Consider the following 20,451-nt stretch of genomic DNA (forward strand, 5'->3'; position numbering starts at 1 on the left):
CACAACTGCCAGACCAGAATAGTTTCAGATCCTACTGGGAGAGGAAACTCAATAGAGCTGCAGCCCAGTATGTGATCAGCCTGTCTCACAATAGTAGTATTACTGTTGTACACTTTCTGTTGTTGCTTCTTTGTAACTGTAATTTATTGGACATGGCGTTAGAGCTCTTTACTTGAATCTGACATATAGAATGACAGACAGGGACCCAGGGGCAGAGAAACTGAGAGACTGACAGAGGTTGAGAGTCACAGAAAGACTGAAGAGTGGCAGAGACACACAGGCTAAAAGAGGGACAGAGACAGAATCACAGATTTACAGAGACACATAGACTGACAGAGGGACACAGGCACACTGAATAACAGAGGGGCAGAGAGGCAGATAAAGAAGACAAAGATCTAGGAATACAATCTTTATGCGCTTATATGACACGTTGTAAGCTTCGAGTGTCGCAGGATAAGTCTTCCGACGAGAAACAGGGACGCCCGCCGGTCTGGGCTCGTACTCGGCCCAGGAGGAAGGAGCCGTCGGTAGAGGTGTTGCACCGCTCTTCCTGAGCGCACGGGGGACTGGCAAGGGGGAGGCGGACCGTCACCGCTCGGTCACACGACGGGAGAAGCTCAACTTTTGATACTCGATCCTTCGTTTCTGAGTGTGTGCGTCCTGCTCCGAGTCGGAACCGATCCTGCACCCGAGACAGGAGAGCGAGCTCGGAAAGACGGGTGAGAGCAGCCGAGGTGACGGAGAGTGGAGAAGTGAGGGAGAGGATCCCGGCCGGGAGACTGACAGCAGCAGCCCCTCGGTGTCCGGCCGAGGCTGTTAGGGGCCGGGGCAGTGATGCCGCGATGTGGACAGGCGACCTGTTTTCTGGAGGGGGTGGAAGAGGCGCCCCTCAATCGTCCCGTTCACCCCCTCAGGGTGAAACACAGCCCCATACGCACGCTGTTTGCGGGTCTGTAACAGCGGAGGCGGATAAACACTGTTTAAAAAACACCACTTGAATCCCCCGATCAGTCCTGTAGCCCCATTAAAACAGTTTTGACCGCAATGACATGAAAGACCGTGTGGCGTTGCTCTACAGTCCCAGCACACGAAAGAAAGTGGGTAATGTCGGTGTGCGCTGTACATAGATATGCTTACGTGTGTGCACTTTCTTAAAGGCACCTGGAGGCGGATATGGGATATTTTGAATCGGGCCCGAGAGAGGTCGGGTGGTGAAGGTGTGAGTGACACTGCGATACTGAAAGGTCGACCAGGACCGCTCTTCGGTACCGGCGCTGCCGGAGCCGTGTCGTGACGTGTCCATGCCGGCTGCGCTCCGCACCCCAGACGGGGAGGCGGACGGGCCTTGTTTTCGTGTTGAGAGGCGCAGAGTTGCTAGCTGTGTTTTTTTTTCTTGGAGGTGGGAGGATTGCTGGACTTCTCGCAAGTGATGATGGTGGTTGAATTTAAAACCGTACCGTGGCTACACCTTATTTGTAATTTGATCCGGGGCAGCGCCGTCGCGAGTCCGGCCTCCGCACCGAAGCCGGCGGCCGGACCGCAGGGATCGGTGTGTCACGGTACGCTGGCACCGAGGATCTTCAGGCCTCCCCAGATTCAGCCAAGGAGATCTGACGAGACGAGACCCGGGTGCCTGGTATATCCGTCAGCTATACTCGGGTGACGAGCGTTTGAAAAAACGCTCCCGAAGTCGAAGATTTGTGTTTATCTTTCACTGTTGTCGCTTTTGGCATGTCAACCACAAATCAGGAAAATAAATCGGAGAGGTGTCGCGGAGCCGAGAGAGGCAGGGTTGCAGGTTTTTTTACTGTAATTTGTGTGTCAGGCGGAGGGGGTGATTTTAACGCTAAAAACTGAAGACGTGTGAGCGGTGAGCCCAACTGGCCGGAGCCTGACGTGTCCACGTAGCTGCGCTGCGGGGCTTGTACGTGTTTGCGTGTTTGTGTAGTGTGCGTGGGGCGTGAGTATGTGTTTGTGCGTGGACGGGTGGCCTTTGACCCTTTTCTCTCCTGACTCTCCCAGTGCAGGCTCCGGGCAGGAGATGAGGTGATCTCCGGGCTCTGCAGCCACAGACGAGTGTCTCGGGACCTGCGAGCAGCTGAGTGGGACAGGACCCCCACAGAGGAGCCCCCGGACCCGGCTCGTCCCGCCTACACCCCAGCCCGGCACCATGTCGGAGCCCAAGGCGGTGAGCCCTGCCCCTGGGGACACGTACAAGGGCTGGCTCTTCAAGTGGACCAACTACATCAAGGGCTACCAGAGGCGCTGGTTTGTGCTGAGCAACGGCCTCCTGTCCTACTACAGGTAACCCTCATGCGGAAGGCCAGTCGGTCACAGGGTTTGTGCTGAGTGAGGCCTTGGGCCGGTCAGTCAGAGGGCCAGTCAGCAGGTTTGTGCTGAGTGAGGCCTTGGGCCAGTCAGTCAGAGGGCCAGTCAGCAGGTTTGTGCTGAGTGAGGCCTTGGGCCAGTCAGTCAGAGGGCCAGTCAGCAGGTTTGTGCTGAGTGAGGCCTTGGGCCAGTCAGTCAGAGGGCCAGTCAGTGGGTTTGAGCTGAGCGAGGCCCTGGGTTAGTCAGTCAGCGGGTTTGTGCTGAGTGAGGCCTTGGGCCAGTCAGTCAGCGGGTTTGTGCTGAGTGAGGCCCTGGGCTAGTCGGTCAGTTGGTCAGTCAGTGGGTTTGAGCTGAGCGAGGCCCTGGGTCAGTCAGTCAGTTGGTCAGTTAGCGGGTTTGTGCTGAACATGGCCCTGGGTCAGTTGGTCAGTCATGCTCATTCTCAGAGCCCAAGGCAGTCGCCACAAGGGCTGGGTCAGCCAGCCAGCCAGTCAGTCAGTCAGTCAGTCCGGCTGTGGGATGGTGTCTGCTGCTGAGAAAACCCGGAGTGGATCAGGTTGCTGTGCGGTGTGGTCAGAGCCGGCCCAGGGAAGATCAGAGAGTGGAAACTGCGCGTGTTGTGTTGACGGGGATGAGTATTATTACTTCAGCCAAGTTTATAGCCTAGTGTTCGTGCCCTCTGACAGTTATCAAGGGGAGAAGGCGGCTTTGTGACGTTCTGATATTGTGTATTGTTCCCTCCCCAAGTCACACTTTAAATTATTAATCACCCTCCAGTTCTGTTCACCATCTGTTTCAGGAGTCCGACACCATAGACTCACATCCAGCCTTATTGAATTGAGAGCTGTGGTAAAGACAGACGCTCCCTGTTCCATTATAAAAGCCTGTGAACAGCACCACCCCCCTGCCGATGATCCTGTCTTGCTGTATGGGTTAGAGAGAGCTATCGGTGTTAATGAAACCGCTTTGTTGTGGCTAAGATCTTCCTTAAGCGGTAGACAGCGATTTGTTCCAATCAACAGTTTTCGAGGAGGAACAAAGCTGATCTCAGCCTGGCGGTTCTGTTCCCGGCCCATTTCCTTTCCGTTCTGTCTGGTTCTAGTGGGTCCGATCCTTCACAGGTGCAACATCGGCTTTCATTTCTATTCTGAGGACTCTGATGACACCCGGCTTTATGTTCCTGGGAGACCTGCTGTTGATTCACACTGTCATAGGTGCAGCACGGTGGTTTACATGTGAAGCCATGCTTCTTTGCTTTGCTTGTCAACTCTGTGTTTTGGCTTCAGAAACATATTTAGGGAACTTGTTCCACACTCCCACCCCCCTTTGTGTTAGTTAATTTGAGAGCGGAGAGCCCTTTCTTTCCTTGGTTTTAAATGTGCTTCCACGTCGTGACCATGTTCCCTCTGGTTTGCGTTTCGCTGTTCCGTCTCATCACAGTTCCACCTCACTGCCACCTCTGTCCTGCCTGTATTTCCAGAAGAAAGACATTCCGTTCATTCTGTCTTCCCTGTCACCCTCTCCTCGTCATGCGCCACAGTGTCACTTCCTGCCTCTCAATACAGCAGCCCTGACCTCTTGCACAACATTCCTCAAGTTTCTGGCTTTGGGTATAAGCATGTAAGAGTGTTGCTTTAGGTGTTTTCTGCGTGTTGTCCTCTACTTTACTGTTCCCAGTAGAACTGGTCTGTTGTGGTTTTTGACCCTTGGTCCCTCTCCAGAATTGTCAGATAGTGTTTTGTGACCCCTGACCCCTCTCCAGAATTGGCTGGTTATGGTGACCCCTGACGCCCAGTTTCCCCTACTCTTCCCCAATCCCTCGATACTCTAGTTCCAGCGCTGCCCATCTGCTCTTGGTCCCTGGGCTGCTCGTGTTCTGGAGCAGATTGTCATGGACAGAGACATGCTGCCACACCAGACTGCCCTGTGCCCATTAAGCTGTTTACTGGGTGTGTTTTGTTTAAGAGCTGTGAGCACTGGGAGTGCTTGTGGTTCTTGTGATAAGGCTGCCTGTTATCTCCACACAGGGGTTGCTCTTATCTCTGTGGTGAAGGGAGTTGTGTAATCCAGCTCATAAACAGCTGTACACAGCAAATTAAATCACAAAGCTAACAATGGAGTGTTGGGCACAGTGTCACAGTGTTAAACACTGACAGTCACAGACACTCGCGCACTGACACACAAACAGGCTAGGCACTCGCGCACTGACACACACACACACAGGCTAGACACTCGCGCACTGACACACACACACACACACACACACACACACACACACGGGCTAGACGCATGTGCACTGACACACACACACACACACACGGGCTAGACGCATGTGCACTGACACACACACACACACACACACACGGGCTAGACGCATGTGCACTGACACACACACACACACACACACACACACACACACGGGCTAGACGCATGTGCACTGACACACACACACACACACATGGGCTAGACGCTTGTGCACTGACACACACACACACACGGGCTAGACGCATGTGCACTGACACACACACACACACATGGGCTAGACGCTTGTGCACTGACACACACACACACACACACGGGCTAGACGCATGTGCACTAACACACACACACACACACACACACACACGGGCTAGACGCATGTGCACTGACTGACACACACACACACACACACACACACACACACACACTAGATGCTCACGCACGGGCTACATGCACTGTCATGGCCCAGATCGGACAGGTGCACACACTGGTGTAGGCATGCTTCATCATTGTTCGGTTGTATTCCTGCAGTTGGCCATGCTAAGCTTGTCTTGTCTTTACCCTCTCAGGACCCAGGCAGAGATGGGACACACCTGTAGAGGCACTATAAACCTGGCAACGGCCAACATCTCTGTGGAGGACTCGTGTAACTTTGTCATCTCGAACGGCGGGGCGCAGACCTACCACCTGAAGGCCAGCTCGGAGGTGGAGAGACAGCGCTGGATCACTGCCTTGGAGCTGGCCAAGGCCAAGGCTGTGCGCATGCAGGCAGAGTCAGGTACTGTCTGAAGGCACAGACACAGAGAGACGGGGACCGTCTGACAGCACAGAGGGACACAGAGAGAGACGGGGACCGTCTGACAGCAAAGAGAGATGCAGAGAGAGACGGGGACCGCCTGACAGCAAAGAGAGAGACAGAGAGAGACGGGGACCGCCTGACAGCAAAGAGAGACACAGAGAGAGACGGGGACCGCCTGACAGCAAAGAGAGACACAGAGAGAGACGGGGACCGCCTGACAGCAAAGAGAGACACAGAGAGAGACGGGGACCGCCTGACAGCAAAGAGAGACACAGAGAGAGACGGGGACTGTCTGACAGCAGCGAGACACACAGAGAGACGGGGACCGCCTGATGGCAGAGAGAGACGCAGAGGGAGACGGGGACCGTCTGACAGCAAAGAGAGACACAGAGGGAGACGGGGACCGCCTGACGGCAGAGAGAGACGGGACAGAGAGACAGGTAGTGTCCGATACCGTGTCCTGTGCAGTGTAGGTGCTCTGGGCAGGGACTCATGCTCTCTGTGGGCTCTCTCCTAGACGACTCGGCCGATGAGGACCCCTCTCCTGCCCAGGGCGACCGCTCGGAGGTGCAGGCCACCCTGCGCACCCTGAGCAGCAAGGTGGAGGACCTGAGCACCTGCAACGACCTGATCGCCAAGCACGGCTCGGCCCTGCAGCGCTCCCTGAGCGAGCTGGAGTCCCTGCGCGTCTCCACGGACACGGGGGACAAGATCCGGCAGGTCAACGAGAGGGCGACGCTGTTCAGGATCACCTCCAACGCCATGATCAACGTGAGTGAGGCTACACTGTATTAACGCCTCTCTCTCAGTGCAGTGTTAATGTACTGGAGTGTCCAGTCAGTGTGTCTGGACTGTATTAACCCCCCTCTCAGTGCAGTGTTAATGTACTGGAGTGTCCAGTCAGTGTGTCTGGACTGTATTAACCCCTCTCTCTCAGTGCAGTGTTAATGTACTTGAGTGTCCAGTCAGTGTGTCTGTACTGTATTAACCCCTCTCTCTCAGTGCAGTGTTAATGTACTGGAGTGTCCAGTCAGTGTGTCTGTACTGTATTAACCCCTCTCTCTCAGTGCAGTGTTAATGTGCTGGAGTGTCCAGTCAGTGTGTCTGGACTGTATTAACCCCCCTCTCTCAGTGCAGTGTTCATGTGCAGTATTGACCCCTCTCTCTCACAGGCGTGCCGTGACTTCCTGTCCCTGGCGCAGACCCACAGTAAGCGCTGGCAGAAGGCCCTGCAGTACGAGCGGGACCAGCGGGTCAGGCTGGAGGAGACGCTGGAGCAGTTGGCCAAACAGCACAACAACCTGGAGAGAGCCTTCAGAGGTGCCACCGTCCTGCCGGCCAGCTCCGCTGGCCCAGCTGGGAGCAGCAAGGGTGAGACCCCCGGACTAACCCTAAACCCAGACTGACCGACCCCTAACCCCAAAGTGACTGTCCCCCCAGCCAGAACACTGACTAATGTTTGGGGGGGACAGTCACTGTGGGATTAGGTGTCAGTCAGGGGTTATGTCTTTGACGTAACTTGGGTAGTGTGGAGAAGTGGGGTCGAGACTGGATGGGATCCTTGTATTAATCAGCTTCTACTTGTACGAGTTGGTTTGGCTGAACGGCCCCCTCTTTTTCCACACTCATCTGACCCTTGGCATAATGAAGTGTGTCCTGGCCTCAGCGAGAAATTCCCTTCCCTACTGACTCCACTTGTGCCTTATGTTTCGAGTTTCACTGTTGAACACATGGAGGGCTAGAGAGAGGAGCCCATCACTCTGGCCTGGTCCTTAGTAGCCTAGTTAGTCAATTCAGTTCAATTCAAGGTGCTTTATTAGCATGACCGATGGGTACAGTCAGTGTTGCCAAAGCAAATAAAAATTCACATGAAACAAAACAGAAAATTAAAGTAAAACAAAATCTACAGACACATTACAGATATTTACAACAGAGACATATCATAAAATATTTACATATACTGTAGGCGGATGGAGCATTATCGGGAGACAGACTCACTGTTCCTCAGGCTGTGACAGGAGATCACATACTGGGCTGCCAGTTCAACTGAGTTCCCTCCTCCTCTGTCTTGAAGTATCCCGAGGAGTCAGTTTAGTTGTTCCCACAATCCTTCATGTGTCGCATCTCCCGTTGCCCCTGTGCCTCACGCCTGCCTGTGTGTCTGGGTCCTTGTGCTGTGGCTATTTGCGAGGCCCCCTGAGTTGTCCTGGTTGGTGCCTGCCAGGAGACTGAAGGCCTGATTTGGAGAGATACCTGTGAGGTAGATGGAATCATCGTGACTCTTCTCCCTCTCTCTCTCCCCCTCAGAAGGCATCGTCCCAGGAAAAGGAGATCTGAGCGACGAGGATGAGGAAAACGAGTTCTTTGATGCCATGGAGGACGCCCCTGAGTTCATCACCGTCCCAGCGGACCCAAAATACCACAAGTGAGAGCAGGGATAAGACAGGTCACAAATAGTTAATTGTTCTCTGGATCTCATCTGGCTGTTTCTTGAAAGGATCCAGGGTATCAACTACAGCAGCATGGCTGGATAGCTTGTTCCACGCTCCCACCGCCCATGACGTAAAGAAGTGCCTCCTGTCCTGACTCATCCAGCTGTGTTCTCTAGGAGACATAGCTGTGTTACTGTAGGGGAGTGCAGGACTGTGCTCGCTTAACTCTTCTCCTCTCTCTGTACACAGGAGGTCTGGCAGTAACGTCAGTGGGATCAGCAGTGAGATTGGGTTGGATGATCATGTAAGTCTGCCTATGCATGACGTATCCAGACTGTGCGCAGTGTGTGTGTGCACTCCTGCCCAGACTGTGTGCAGTGTGTGTGTATGTGTGCACGCCTGTCCATACTGTGCGCAGTGTGTGTGTATGTGTGCACGCCTGTCCAGACTGTGCGGAGTGTGTGTGTATGTGTGCACGCCTGTCCAGACTGTGTGCAGTGTGTGTGTATGTGTGCACGCCTGTCCAGACTGTGCGCAGTGTGTGTGTATGTGTGCACTCCTGCCCAGACTGTGTGCAGTGTGTGTGTATGAGTGCAAGCCTGTCCAGACTGTGCGCAGTGTGTGTGTATGTGTGCACGCCTGTCCATACTGTGCGCAGTGTGTGTGGACACATGCCTGTCCAGACTGTGCGCAGTGTGTGTGTATGTGTGCACGCCTGTCCAGACTGTGTGCAGTGTGTGTGTATGTGTGCACGCCTGTCCATACTGTGCGCAGTGTGTGGACACATGCCTGTCCATACTGTGCGCAGTGTGTGTGGACACATGCCTGTCCAGACTGTGCGCAGTGTGTGTGTATGTGTGCACGCCTGTCCAGACTGTGTGCAGTGTGTGTGTATGTGTGCACGCCTGTCCAGACTGTGCGCAGTGTGTGTGTATGTGTGCACTCCTGCCCAGACTGTGTGCAGTGTGTGTGTATGAGTGCAAGCCTGTCCAGACTGTGCGCAGTGTGTGTGTATGTGTGCACGCCTGTCCATACTGTGCGCAGTGTGTGTGGACACATGCCTGTCCAGACTGTGTGCAGTGTGTGTGTATGTGTGCACGCCTGTCCAGACTGTGTGCAGTGTGTGTGTATGTGTGCACGCCTGTCCATACTGTGCGCAGTGTGTGTGGACACATGCCTGTCCATACTGTGCGCAGTGTGTGTGGACACATGCCTGTCCAGACTGTGCGCAGTGTGTGTGTATGTGTGCACGCCTGTCCAGACTGTGCGCAGTGTGTGTGTATGTGTGCACGCCTGTCCAGACTGTGCGCAGTGTGTAGAGTTTGTACAGTATATACAGAGCATGTGCAGTGAGTGTGGCTGTGGCTCTTTATAATGTATAGGAGCTGGCCTGTGTATTGACTCCGCTGAAACCCATTGAGATCCAGGGCTGTAGCCAACAGGCTGGAAGTACATGACTTATGATGGTGCTTTGCTCTTATCTAAACTACTGGAGCTCCCATCAGCATAAATGTGATGCATTTTAATGTTAGAGATAATTTGCCTTACCTCGGGTGTGTAGGATCAGTGATCTTCACAAGTAGTAAACAAGGGTATCTATCTAAAAGGGTAAATTTTAAGAATATCCAAAAACCCCCAGCCAGTGGGGATGCCTATTTCTGAATCTTCCCTGCTCTAAGTATAGGTCCAAGGTCCCGGTGTGTGTTTTCAGTGTGCGCACCACACACACACACTTACATGTCTCTGTACGTATTGGTTCCCATCAGCTTGATGAGTCACAGTCCACATCCAATCACGAGGTAGCATCATCGAAGGAGGTGGTGCCTAAGAAGAAGAGGCGGAGTCGCATCCCAGACAAGCCGAACTACAGCTTGAACCTCTGGAGCATAATGAAGAACTGCATAGGAAAGGAACTGTCCAAGATCCCCATGCCTGTAAGACTCTCTCTGTGCAAGATCCCCATGCCTGTTCGGCTCCCTCTCTCTGTCCAAGATCCCCCTGTCTGTAAGACTCTCTCTCTGTCCAAGATCCCCCTGTCTGTAAGACTCTCTCTCTGTCCAAGTTCCCCCTGTCTGTAAGACTCTCTCTGTGTCCAAGATCCCCCTGTCTGTAAGACTCTCTCTCGCTGTCCAAAATCCCCCTGTCTGTGAGACTCTATCTCTGTCCAAGATCCCCCTGTCTGTGAGACTCTCTCTCTGTCCAAGATCCCCCTGTCTGTGAGACTCTCTCTCTGTCCAAGATCCCCCTGTCTATGAGACTCTCTCTCTGTCCAAGATCCCCGTCTGTAAGACTCTCTCTCTGTCTGTCCAAGATCCCCCTGTCTGTAAGACTCTCTCTCTGTCTGTCCAAGATCCCCCTGTCTGTAAGACTCTGTCTCTGTCTGTCCAGGATCCCCCTGTCTGTAAGACTCTCTCTCTGTCTGTCCAGGATCCCCCTGTCTGTAAGACTCTGTCTCTGTCTGTCCAGGATCCCCCTGTCTGTAAGACTCTCTCTCTGTCCCAAGATCCCCCTGTCTGTAAGACTCTCTCTCTGTCCAAGTTCCCCCTGTCTGTAAGACTCTCTCTCTGTCCAAGTTCCCCCTGTCTGTAAGACTCTCTCTCTGTCCAAGTTCCTCCTGTCTGTAAGACTCTCTCTCTGTCCAAGTTCCCCCTGTCTGTAAGACTCTCTCTCTGTCCAAGATCCTCCTGTCTGTAGGACTCTCTCTCTGTCCTAGTTCCCCCTGTCTGTAGGACTCTCTATCTGTCTGTCCAGGATCCCCATCGGTATACAACATTCTTAGCAGGGATTAGTCTTTCTCAGAACAGAGTAATGGCTCCTTCTCAGATGTGGCCAGTCTTGGCTGATCTTTCTCTCTCGAACCCGCGTCTCCTCCCAGGTGAACTTCAACGAGCCCCTGTCGATGCTGCAGCGGCTGACGGAGGACCTGGAGTACTCCGAGCTGCTGGACCGGGCGGCCAAGTGCGAGAGCTCCCTGGAGCAGCTCTGCTATGTGGCCGCTTTCACTGTCTCCTCCTACTCCACCACAGTGCACCGCATCGGCAAGCCCTTCAACCCCCTGCTGGGAGAGACCTTCGAGCTGGACCGGCTGGACGAGAGCGGCTACAGGTCTCTGTGTGAGCAGGTGAGCAGTACTGGTGTGCAGAACAGACTGTGTGCAGACAAGCAGGTGGGCCGCGGCACTGAGAGCTGACGGAGCCCCGCTCCACAGGCAGGCAGCACTGAGAGCTGACGGAGCCCCGCTCCACAGGCAGGCAGCACTGAGAGCTGACAGCCCCGCTCCACAGGCAGGCAGCACTGAGAGCTGACAGCCCCGCTCCACAGGCAGGCAGCACTGAGAGCTGACAGCCCCGCTCCACAGGCAGGCAGCACTGAGAGCTGACGGAGCCCCGCTCCACAGGCAGGCAGCACTGAGAGCTGACGGAGCCCCGCTCCACAGGCAGGCAGCACTGAGAGCTGACAGCCCCGCTCCACAGGCAGGCAGCACTGAGAGCTGACAGCCCCGCTCCACAGGCAGGCAGCACTGAGAGCTGACAGCCCCGCTCCACAGGCAGGCAGCACTGAGAGCTGACAGCCCCGCTCCACAGACAGGCAGCACTGAGAGCTGACAGCCCCGCTCCACAGGCAGGCAGCACTGAGAGCAGACAGCCCCGCTCCACAGGCAGGCAGCACTGAGAGCAGACAGCCCCGCTCCACAGGCAGGCAGCACTGAGAGCTGACAGCCCCGCTCCACAGGCAGGCAGCACTGAGAGCTGACGGAGCCCCGCTCCACAGGCAGGCAGCACTGAGAGCTGACGGAGCCCCGCTCCACAGGCAGGCAGCACTGAGAGCTGACAGCCCCGCTCCACAGGCAGGCAGCACTGAGAGCTGACAGCCCCGCTCCACAGGCAGGCAGCACTGAGAGCTGACAGCCCCGCTCCACAGGCAGGCAGCACTGAGAGCAGACAGCCCCGCTCCACAGGCAGGCAGCACTGAGAGCTGACGGAGCCCCGCTCCACAGGCAGGCAGCACTGAGAGCTGACAGCCCCGCTCCACAGGCAGGCAGCACTGAGAGCTGACAGCCCCGCTCCACAGGCAGGCAGCACTGAGAGCTGACAGCCCCGCTCCACAGGCAGGCAGCACTGAGAGCTGACGGAGCCCCGCTCCACAGGCAGGCAGCACTGAGAGCTGACAGCCCCGCTCCACAGGCAGGCAGCACTGAGAGCTGACAGCCCCGCTCCACAGGCAGGCAGCACTGAGAGCTGACAGCCCCGCTCCACAGGCAGGCAGCACTGAGAGCTGACAACCCCGCTCCACAGGCAGGCAGCACTGAGAGCTGACAGCCCCGCTCCACAGGCAGGCAGCACTGAGAGCTGACAGCCCCGCTCCACAGGCAGGCAGCACTGAGAGCTGACAGCCCCGCTCCACAGGCAGGCAGCACTGAGAGCTGACAGCCCCGCTCCACAGGCAGGCAGCACTGAGAGCTGACAGCCCCGCTCCACAGGCAGGCAGCACTGAGAGCTGACAGCCCCGCTCCACAGGCAGGCAGCACTGAGAGCAGACAGCCCCGCTCCACAGGCAGGCAGCACTGAGAGCTGACAGCCCCGCTCCACAGGCAGGCAGCACTGAGAGCTGACAGCCCCGCTCCACAGGCAGGCAGCACTGAGAGCTGACAGCCCCGCTCCACAGGCAGGCAGCACTGAGAGCTGACAGCCCCGCTCCACAGGCAGGCAGCACTGAGAGCTGACAGCCCCGCTCCACAGGCAGGCAGCACTGAGAGCTGACAGCCCCGCTCCACAGACAGGCAGCACTGAGAGCTGACAGCCCCGCTCCACAGGCAGGCAGCACTGAGAGCTGACGGAGCCCCGCTCCACAGGCAGGCAGCACTGAGAGCTGACAGCCCCGCTCCACAGGCAGGCAGCACTGAGAGCTGACAGCCCCGCTCCACAGGCAGGCAGCACTGAGAGCTGACAGCCCCGCTCCACAGGCAGGCAGCACTGAGAGCTGACAGCCCCGCTCCACAGGCAGGCAGCACTGAGAGCTGACGGAGCCCCGCTCCACAGGCAGGCAGCACTGAGAGCTGACGGAGCCCCGCTCCACAGGCAGGCAGCACTGAGAGCTGACAGCCCCGCTCCACAGGCAGGCAGCACTGAGAGCTGACAGCCCCGCTCCACAGGCAGGCAGCACTGAGAGCTGACAGCCCCGCTCCACAGGCAGGCAGCACTGAGAGCTGACGGAGCCCCGCTCCACAGGCAGGCAGCACTGAGAGCTGACGGCCCCGCTCCACAGGCAGGCAGCACTGAGAGCTGACGGCCCCGCTCCACAGGCAGGCAGCACTGAGAGCTGACGGCCCCGCTCCACAGGCAGGCAGCACTGAGAGCTGACGGAGCCCCGCTCCACAGGCAGGCAGCACTGAGAGCTGACGGAGCCCCGCTCCACAGGCAGGCAGCACTGAGAGCTGACAGCCCCGCTCCACAGGCAGGCAGCACTGAGAGCTGACGGAGCCCCGCTCCACAGACAGGCAGCACTGAGAGCTGACGGAGCCCCGCTCCACAGGCAGGCAGCACTGAGAGCTGACGGAGCCCCGCTCCACAGGCAGGCAGCACTGAGAGCTGACAGCCCCGCTCCACAGGCAGGCAGCACTGAGAGCTGACGGAGCCCCGCTCCACAGGCAGGCAGCACTGAGAGCTGACGGAGCCCCGCTCCACAGGCAGGCAGCACTGAGAGCTGACGGAGCCCCGCTCCACAGGCAGGCAGCACTGAGAGCTGACGGAGCCCCGCTCCACAGGCAGGCAGCACTGAGAGCTGACGGAGCCCCGCTCCACAGGCAGGCAGCACTGAGAGCTGACGGAGCCCCGCTCCACAGGCAGGCAGCTTCACTAATCTCTCCCCCTGACTGAACCTGCGCTCATGCTTGGACAATCCTGGCCCTCACCCATTGAGCCTCACCCGAGCAGGCTCAAACCTGGGATTTCATAGCCCAACAACAGCCTCTCTGGAAAGTAATACTCCTGTTTCCACTTGTCGTCTGGGTCGTGTGTCACTAGTCCAACGGATCAGGCCCAGCAGCCCAGAATCAAACCCCGAACGCCCAGTGTTCTTTCCGTATAGTGGCATGGCTTTGGGAATACTGCTGTAGTCTCTGTGAATGGGGCGCCTTCAGGGCAGTCAAATGGAGGCAGGAGAATCGAGATGCCATCCTACAGCTGTGCCACTAGGTGGTGCCACACGCCCACTCTGTCCTGTCTCCCTCTCAGGTCAGCCATCACCCCCCTGCTGCGGCGCACCATGTGGAGTCTGTGAGGGGCTGGACTCTCCGGCAGGAAATCGCTCTGGCCAGCAAGTTTCGGGGCAAATACCTCTCCATCATGCCACTGGGTGAGTCAGCAGGGCAGCTGTGGTAAACTATCACATCTGTCTCTCTCTGCCTCTGCATCTCCTCCTGTTCGCTGCGCCTGTCTGTCTCGACATCTGCCTCATACACATCGTCTTCAGTACAGTGCAGCTAACTTGTCACTAAACAATGCAGTCCTCTCTCTGTGTCTGTCATGTGCAATACAGTCCTTTCTCTCTCTCTCAGGGACAACCCACTGCATTTTTGCTAAGAGCCTGAATCACTACACATGGAAGAAAGTGACGACCACCGTCCACAACATCATAGTGGGCAAGCTGTGGATAGACCAGGTGAGAGAGAGACCCGCAGTCCAGCCAGCGTGACTCGTGCTGATGAAGCAGTTTGCTTGGACAGGAGCGTAATTGGTGAGACTAGTTAAGCAGTAGGATGACACTTCAGTAGACACTGAGGGTACTGTAATTGATGAGGCTAGTTAAGCAGTTTGCTCAGACAGTACTGCAGTCAGTGAGACTAGTTAAGCAGTTAACACTGATGGTACTGTAATTAGTGAGACTAGTTAAGCAGTTTTCTGGACAGTACTGTAATGAGTGAGATTAGTTAAGCAGCTGGCTGATATTACTATAATTGTTGATACTGTACGTTATCATTATTATGTTATCGCAGGTGAGATTATGTCAACTAATGGATGTGGTGCTGTTTCTCAGTACAGACTCACTGGGAAATCCTGCAGAAAGTGCCCGATAGCACTGCGCAGGCATGGTAGTGATCCTGATCTGATGGATGTATCTCGGGTTTTGTGTACTTGTCTGTACTTACCTGTCTCTCCCCCCCCCCCCTTCCTCAGTCTGGAGAAATTGATGTCATCAACCACAAGACTGGAGATCGCTGTCACCTCAAGTTTGCTCCCTACAGTTACTTCTCCCGTGATGTGGCGCGCAAGGTGAGAGCCATAGTCCACCTGACTCGGAGGTCTTTGTCTCCACCTACTCTCTTTCCCTCCTGTCACATTTATACCCCCTCCCTCTCTCTTACTACCCTACCTTCTCATAAATACCTCCTCCCTCTCTTTCACTACCCTAACCTCTCATAAATACATAAGCAGAATGTTTATCTCCACTCTGAACCTCACTGGCAGCCAGTGCGGTTTAGTGAGGACGGGAGTTATGTCATGTGTCACTTAAGCCCCCAGATGCCTCAGTCAGCCATTATACTCGCCAAACCTGGGTGACCAAGTCAGACCGGCAGTGTGAGGGACCTCAGCCTGTTCCATAGGGAAGAGAGCCACCCTGTCCGGTACTGAATCAGTGCTTCCTCTCTCCCTCTGTTCGCAGGTGACGGGGGTGGTGACAGACTCTAGTGGGAAGGCTCATTTCATCCTGTCGGGCACGTGGGATGAGAAGATGGAGTTCTCCCGGGTGATGCAGAGCAGCCGGGGGGAGAATGGCACAGAGGGCAAGCACAAGACTGTGTACCAGACCCTGAGAGCCAGGGAGCTGTGGAGGAGACACCCCCTGCCGTGAGTTGGGCTCTGTGTCTCTCTGCTGCTCTGTCAATGTTTTCTCACTCACTCCCCGTCTCCCTCTCGGTCAGGTCAGGTCAGTTCAGTTCAAAGAGCTGTAGTCTCTCTGTCTTGCAGTCTCTGCCTCAGTGAGCCAGTGTCAGTAGGGATATAGATGGACGGAAAGTGGCAGGTGCTCAGAGGAGGTGTCTGACCCCTGACCCTCTCTCTCCCTCTCAGGGAGGGGGCAGAGAACATGTACTACTTCTCGGAGCTGGCCCTGACCCTGAACGAGCTGGAGGAAGGCGTGGCCCCTACGGACAGCCGCCTGCGGCCGGACCAGCGGCTCATGGAGCACGGGCGCTGGGACGAGGCGAACGCGGAGAAGCAGAGACTGGAGGAGAAACAGAGGAGCGTGCGGAGGAAGAGGGAGAGCGAGGCAGTGAAGACCACAGAGGAGGGTGAGAATAACAACACACTGACTGGACACTATAGTACATTAACACTGCACTGAGAGAGAGGGGTTAATACAGTACAGACACACTGACTGGACACTCCAGTACATTAACACTGCACTGAGAGAGAGGGGTTAATACAGTCCAGACACACTGACTGGACACTCCAGTACATTAACACTGCACTGAGAGAGAGGGGTTAATACAGTACAGACACACTGACTGGACACTACAGTACATTAACACTGCACTGAGAGAGAGGGGTTAATACAGTACAGACACACTGACTGGACACTCCAGTACATTAACACTGCACTGGGAGAGAAGGATGAAACTAGATGAGCTTGATGCTGTATAGAGGTAAACACATTAGAGGGAGGGAGCCTGTCTTCACTGTGGATCTGTTCGAGCCTCAGGCTGGTTCTTGGTTCTTGGGTCTGTCTGTTCTCATGTCACCATGTTGGCTCATCTTGTCTCCTTCAAGCCGTCCCTGTGGACACCACTGAGTCGACACTGAGAAGCAAGTACCCTTTCTCTCTGCTTCCCTTCCTGGGCCTAGTTGCCCTGTCCCGTCTCTCCTCCTGTCTCCCTCAGTCTGTCCCTGCCCTCTGATCCTCTCATTCTTCACTGTGTCTCCTCTCTCTGTCCCTGTCCACTGATCCTCTCATCCTTCACTGTCTCTCCTCTCTCTGTCCCTGTCCTCTGATCCTCTCATCCTTCACTGTGTCTCCTCTCTCTGTCCCTGTCCACTGATCCTCTCATCCTTCACTGTCTCTCCTCTCTCTTTCCCTGCCCTCTGATCCTCTCATCCTTCACTGTGTCTCCTCTCTCTGTCCCTGTCCTCTGATCCTCTCATCCTTCACTGTGTCTCTTCTCTCTGTCCCTGTCCTCTGATCCTCTCATCCTTCACTGTGTCTCCTCTCTCTGTCCCTGTCCTCTGATCCTCTCATCCTTCACTGTGTCTCCTCTCTCTGTCCCTGTCCTCTGATCCTCTCATCCTTCACTGTGTCTCCTCTCTCTGTCCCTGTCCTCTGATCCTCTCATCCTTCACTGTGTCTCCTCTCTCTGTCCCTGTCCTCTGATCCTCTCATCCTTCACTGTGTCTCCTCTCTCTGTCCCTGTCCTCTGATCCTCTCATCCTTCACTGTCTCCCCTAGTGTATCCTGGAGTAGTCCTCCTCCCTCAGCAGTGTGGAGTTCGTACTCAGGGCTGGGTGTGATAGCTGTAGAAACTGATCTCCCTAGCCCAGTCCTCCATTGTATCATCGGTTTTGCTTCTTGGTTCAGTCATTTCTGTCTTCTGTCGCTTTGCCCAGTTGAGCCAGTGGAGGGCGCCCTGGGAGAGCCTGTCAAAAGCAAGTACACTGTATCTCTCTGTCCCTGCCTGTCCTTCCTCTCTGCTTCTAGCGCAGCACTGTTGTCCTTGGGTTGGCCCAGTTTGGGAAAGAATTTCAGAATCCCGAAAGAATAGCTTTAAAGATTTATCAGCAAGGGTGTGTTTGACTTATGGAAATTCCCTCAATCATTTGGTCCCGATGTCTGTGACCCGCTGCAGTCGGCTCAGGACGGTCCCGCTGCAGTCAGCTCAGGACAGTCCCGCTGCAGTCGGCTCAGGACGGTCCCACTGTGGGGTGAATGTCTGTGACCCGCTGCAGTCGGCTCAGGGGACAGTGGGAATATTGGTGCTCATTGAACATTGGACTCACTGCTTACTTCGAGGCTCATCCTGGATGTCGCAGGGTAGAGAAGATTGCTTGTAGAAAAGGACTTTGCTCGTCTGCTTTTCTCTCACAACTGATGAGGGAACGATTTGCTCTACTTCTGATCAGTTTGCAGGTCCAGCTTTTTTGCTCGCCTTCAGAAGTTACACCACTTTATCACCAGAATTGACTTCAGCAGTTTAAAACTGGTACTAAATACCACCCTGATGGCTGAAATTGAGTGCAGTGGGGCCAGGATGGTTTCGCCACTCCAGGATGCATATACATCTGCAGGACCCATGGGAGTGAAAAGGAGCTCCAGCTCGTCACTCCGGAGAAATGGATCTGTCCTCCGTCCTGCGATGTACTGCGGCTGCTGGCTCTTACCCGTGCTTGTCGTGCAAAGGGGGCAGATCAGGTGTAGTTGTAGCTGCTTCTCCCCCGTGTGCGGTTGCGGTAGCAGCTGGTGCTGGGGCTTTGCGAGGAGTATGGAGCACCCATCAGTTTACTCTTCCTTCTCATCCTTGTGCCAGTCCGCCCAGCCGAGCTGCAGGAGGGGGCTGGAGACGTGCCAGGCAGAAGCAAGTACACTCTCTCTGTGCACGCATTGCCTTAGTGTAGTGCTGACTGCTGAACTGACACCTGACCCTCACTAGAGATTTCTGGAGGCTCTAGACCATCATAGAACCAACCCCCCCCTAGAAAAAACGCCATGATTTTCTTGTTTTATTCACTTTCCCCCTCAGTCATTCATCATCTGTGTGTTTTATCCTCTGCCTTTCCTCCCTACAGCCAACCCAGCTGAGGGCCCCATTGGAGCACCAGTGAAAAGCAAGTACTCCCTCCCTCTCCCTCTCCCTCTCCCTCTCCCTCTCTTGGTGTAGTAGTGCTGTGCTGCAGTGTCCAGTCACAGCCCCAGCTATAGCAGCAGTGATGTGTTGTCATCTTTACAGCAGGGGTAGTAATAACAATAGGTGAGGACACCAGCTGTAGAGGGTGTAGTTACAGCACAGTTACAATGGTAACAGGAGTTTAGTAGTAAAAGTATTAAGATATAAAATAATGTGTAAAAACATCTTATTTTCATTTTTGATCAGGCACCCACGTGGACAACTACAAGGCCCAGTGGTTTGATCGCTGCGAGGACCCCGTGACCCATGATGCCACCCACATTTATAAGGGGGGTTACTGGGAGGCCAAGGCGCTACAGAACTGGGAAAGCTGTCCTGACATCTTTTGAAGACACCCCAAAATACCCCTTTTATCTGCCCTCCACCACCTCTCTAACTGCCCCAGGGAGAGAGAGGACTGTTGGCTGTCTCAACATATTCTGAAGGAACACCCACCTCAAATACCCCACTTTTCACTACCCCCCACCCAAATGCACAGCTCTAACTCAATAATGTCTGGGTAAATAAGCACCTTAAATAAATGCCCCCTTTTTAATACCCTGGCATCCCTTGACTGCCCCAGACATCTGAATACACGTTCCTTTTCCTCTGTCTGTATTAAAACAGACTTTCCTGTGTAACTACTGCACATTCACCTCTAACAATCCCTTTACTTACACTGGTGCAGCTCAACCTACACCTAGTGTCTTCTAACTACCCCAGATCCTCTCGTCAGCTGCCCCTCCCCCAGCACACACACCCCTCTCTCCCTTCCTGGTGTAGCACAGGGGCAGAGCAGAGATGGGGGCTTAGTTAATTAGGACAGGGGTTCAATGCTGACTGTGTTTCACTAATGGCTGTCTGAGGGTAGGGGGTGTAGTTTTGTGTGGTTGTGTTTAGGGAGGGGGGTGTGTTTGTGTGTGAGTGTGTCAAATTTACTCAAACCTGACTGTATCTATAACTTCTGGGAAAAATAATTAACAAATAAAACATAATGAACCGAGAACAGTTTAGTGTGTGGCGGGATGGGTATGGAGTCAGCCAGGCTCTCTCTGTGGTGTGTTATAGCAGAGATCAGCACAGTACACAATACAGCCTGATATTGGAGAGGGGCTATGTACATGCAGACTCTGTATGTAATGTATACACACACCTGGAGTAAAGACTCTTATTGGACACACTTCAGTGCTGCTTGAAGATTTGTGGACCCCTATTCTAGTTCTTGACATGTTACATTTTTTACTGTGAAATCCTCATTTAATCAAAAGTAGTCATTTCTTTCTAAAAGAAAGGGTTTATATTCACAAATTCGATGTATTTTTAGAAGATTTGATGCATACCATGGAAAGAAAAACTAAAAACTAGTGCATGTACAAAAGTAAAAAGCACCCACAAGGTTCATTAGCTCTGTCAATGAGGCAAGTATGAGCAGGTGCTACAATAATTGGGTACAAAGTTAAACAGTCAAAGAGCCGTTAAAAAGAAACTCATCCTTTTGGCCACAACATAAAATTTGCCACATTTGTCAAAAAACTAACTGCCTGCTACCAAAACCACATTATCCCCACTGTCAAGTCTGCTGGTTTGAGCCAGATCTTCTGCCCACGGACCTGGAGGACTCGCCATCATTGAAGGAACTATGAATTCTGAGTCATACCAAAATATTCAGGGAAGACCTGACGTTTGTGAGTTCAAATTGAGCCAAAAAGGGGTCTTCTACCACATCAATGACCCTAAACATGCTGCAAATAACCCTCAAA

General features: G+C 54.5%; 1 protein-coding gene across 7 annotated transcripts; it reads left to right on the plus strand.

Moving 5' to 3' along the window:
* The first annotated feature begins 466 nt into the window (after positions 1–466).
* On the plus strand, positions 467–19,694 carry osbp (oxysterol binding protein). Of its 7 annotated transcripts, none has more exons than XM_088919479.1 (16): positions 468–719; positions 2,023–2,304; positions 5,157–5,365; positions 5,904–6,157; positions 6,559–6,757; positions 7,694–7,811; positions 8,068–8,122; positions 9,585–9,752; positions 10,694–10,939; positions 14,052–14,172; positions 14,375–14,478; positions 14,994–15,089; positions 15,481–15,665; positions 15,888–16,108; positions 18,594–18,632; positions 18,899–19,694. In XM_088919479.1, exons 2-16 carry the CDS (start codon positions 2,171–2,173, stop codon positions 19,039–19,041), a joined length of 2,292 nt encoding a protein of 763 aa, XP_088775605.1. In that variant the 5' UTR covers positions 468–719; positions 2,023–2,170; the 3' UTR covers positions 19,042–19,694. The 7 variants fall into 7 exon arrangements, with proteins under 7 accessions (XP_088775609.1, XP_088775605.1, XP_088775603.1 ...); XM_088919477.1 differs by having other exon boundaries at positions 472–719; positions 9,585–9,785; XM_088919478.1 differs by having other exon boundaries at positions 505–719; positions 2,028–2,304; positions 9,585–9,785.
* Positions 19,695–20,451: the final 757 nt, after the last annotated feature.

This window comes from Atractosteus spatula, chromosome 6 (assembly GCF_055471065.1).
Source record: "Atractosteus spatula isolate fAtrSpa1 chromosome 6, fAtrSpa1.hap1, whole genome shotgun sequence".
Taxonomy (NCBI): domain Eukaryota; kingdom Metazoa; phylum Chordata; class Actinopteri; order Semionotiformes; family Lepisosteidae; genus Atractosteus; species Atractosteus spatula.

Coding starts and splice junctions, on each gene's coding strand:
- osbp (XM_088919477.1), top strand. CDS start 2,171: ATGTCGGAGCCCAAGGCGGTGAGCCCTGCCCCTGGGGACACGTACAAG. Junction 2,305..5,156: donor GGCCTCCTGTCCTACTACAG/GTAACCCTCATG, acceptor TTACCCTCTCAG/GACCCAGGCAGAGATGGGAC. Junction 5,366..5,903: donor GCGCATGCAGGCAGAGTCAG/GTACTGTCTGAA, acceptor GCTCTCTCCTAG/ACGACTCGGCCGATGAGGAC.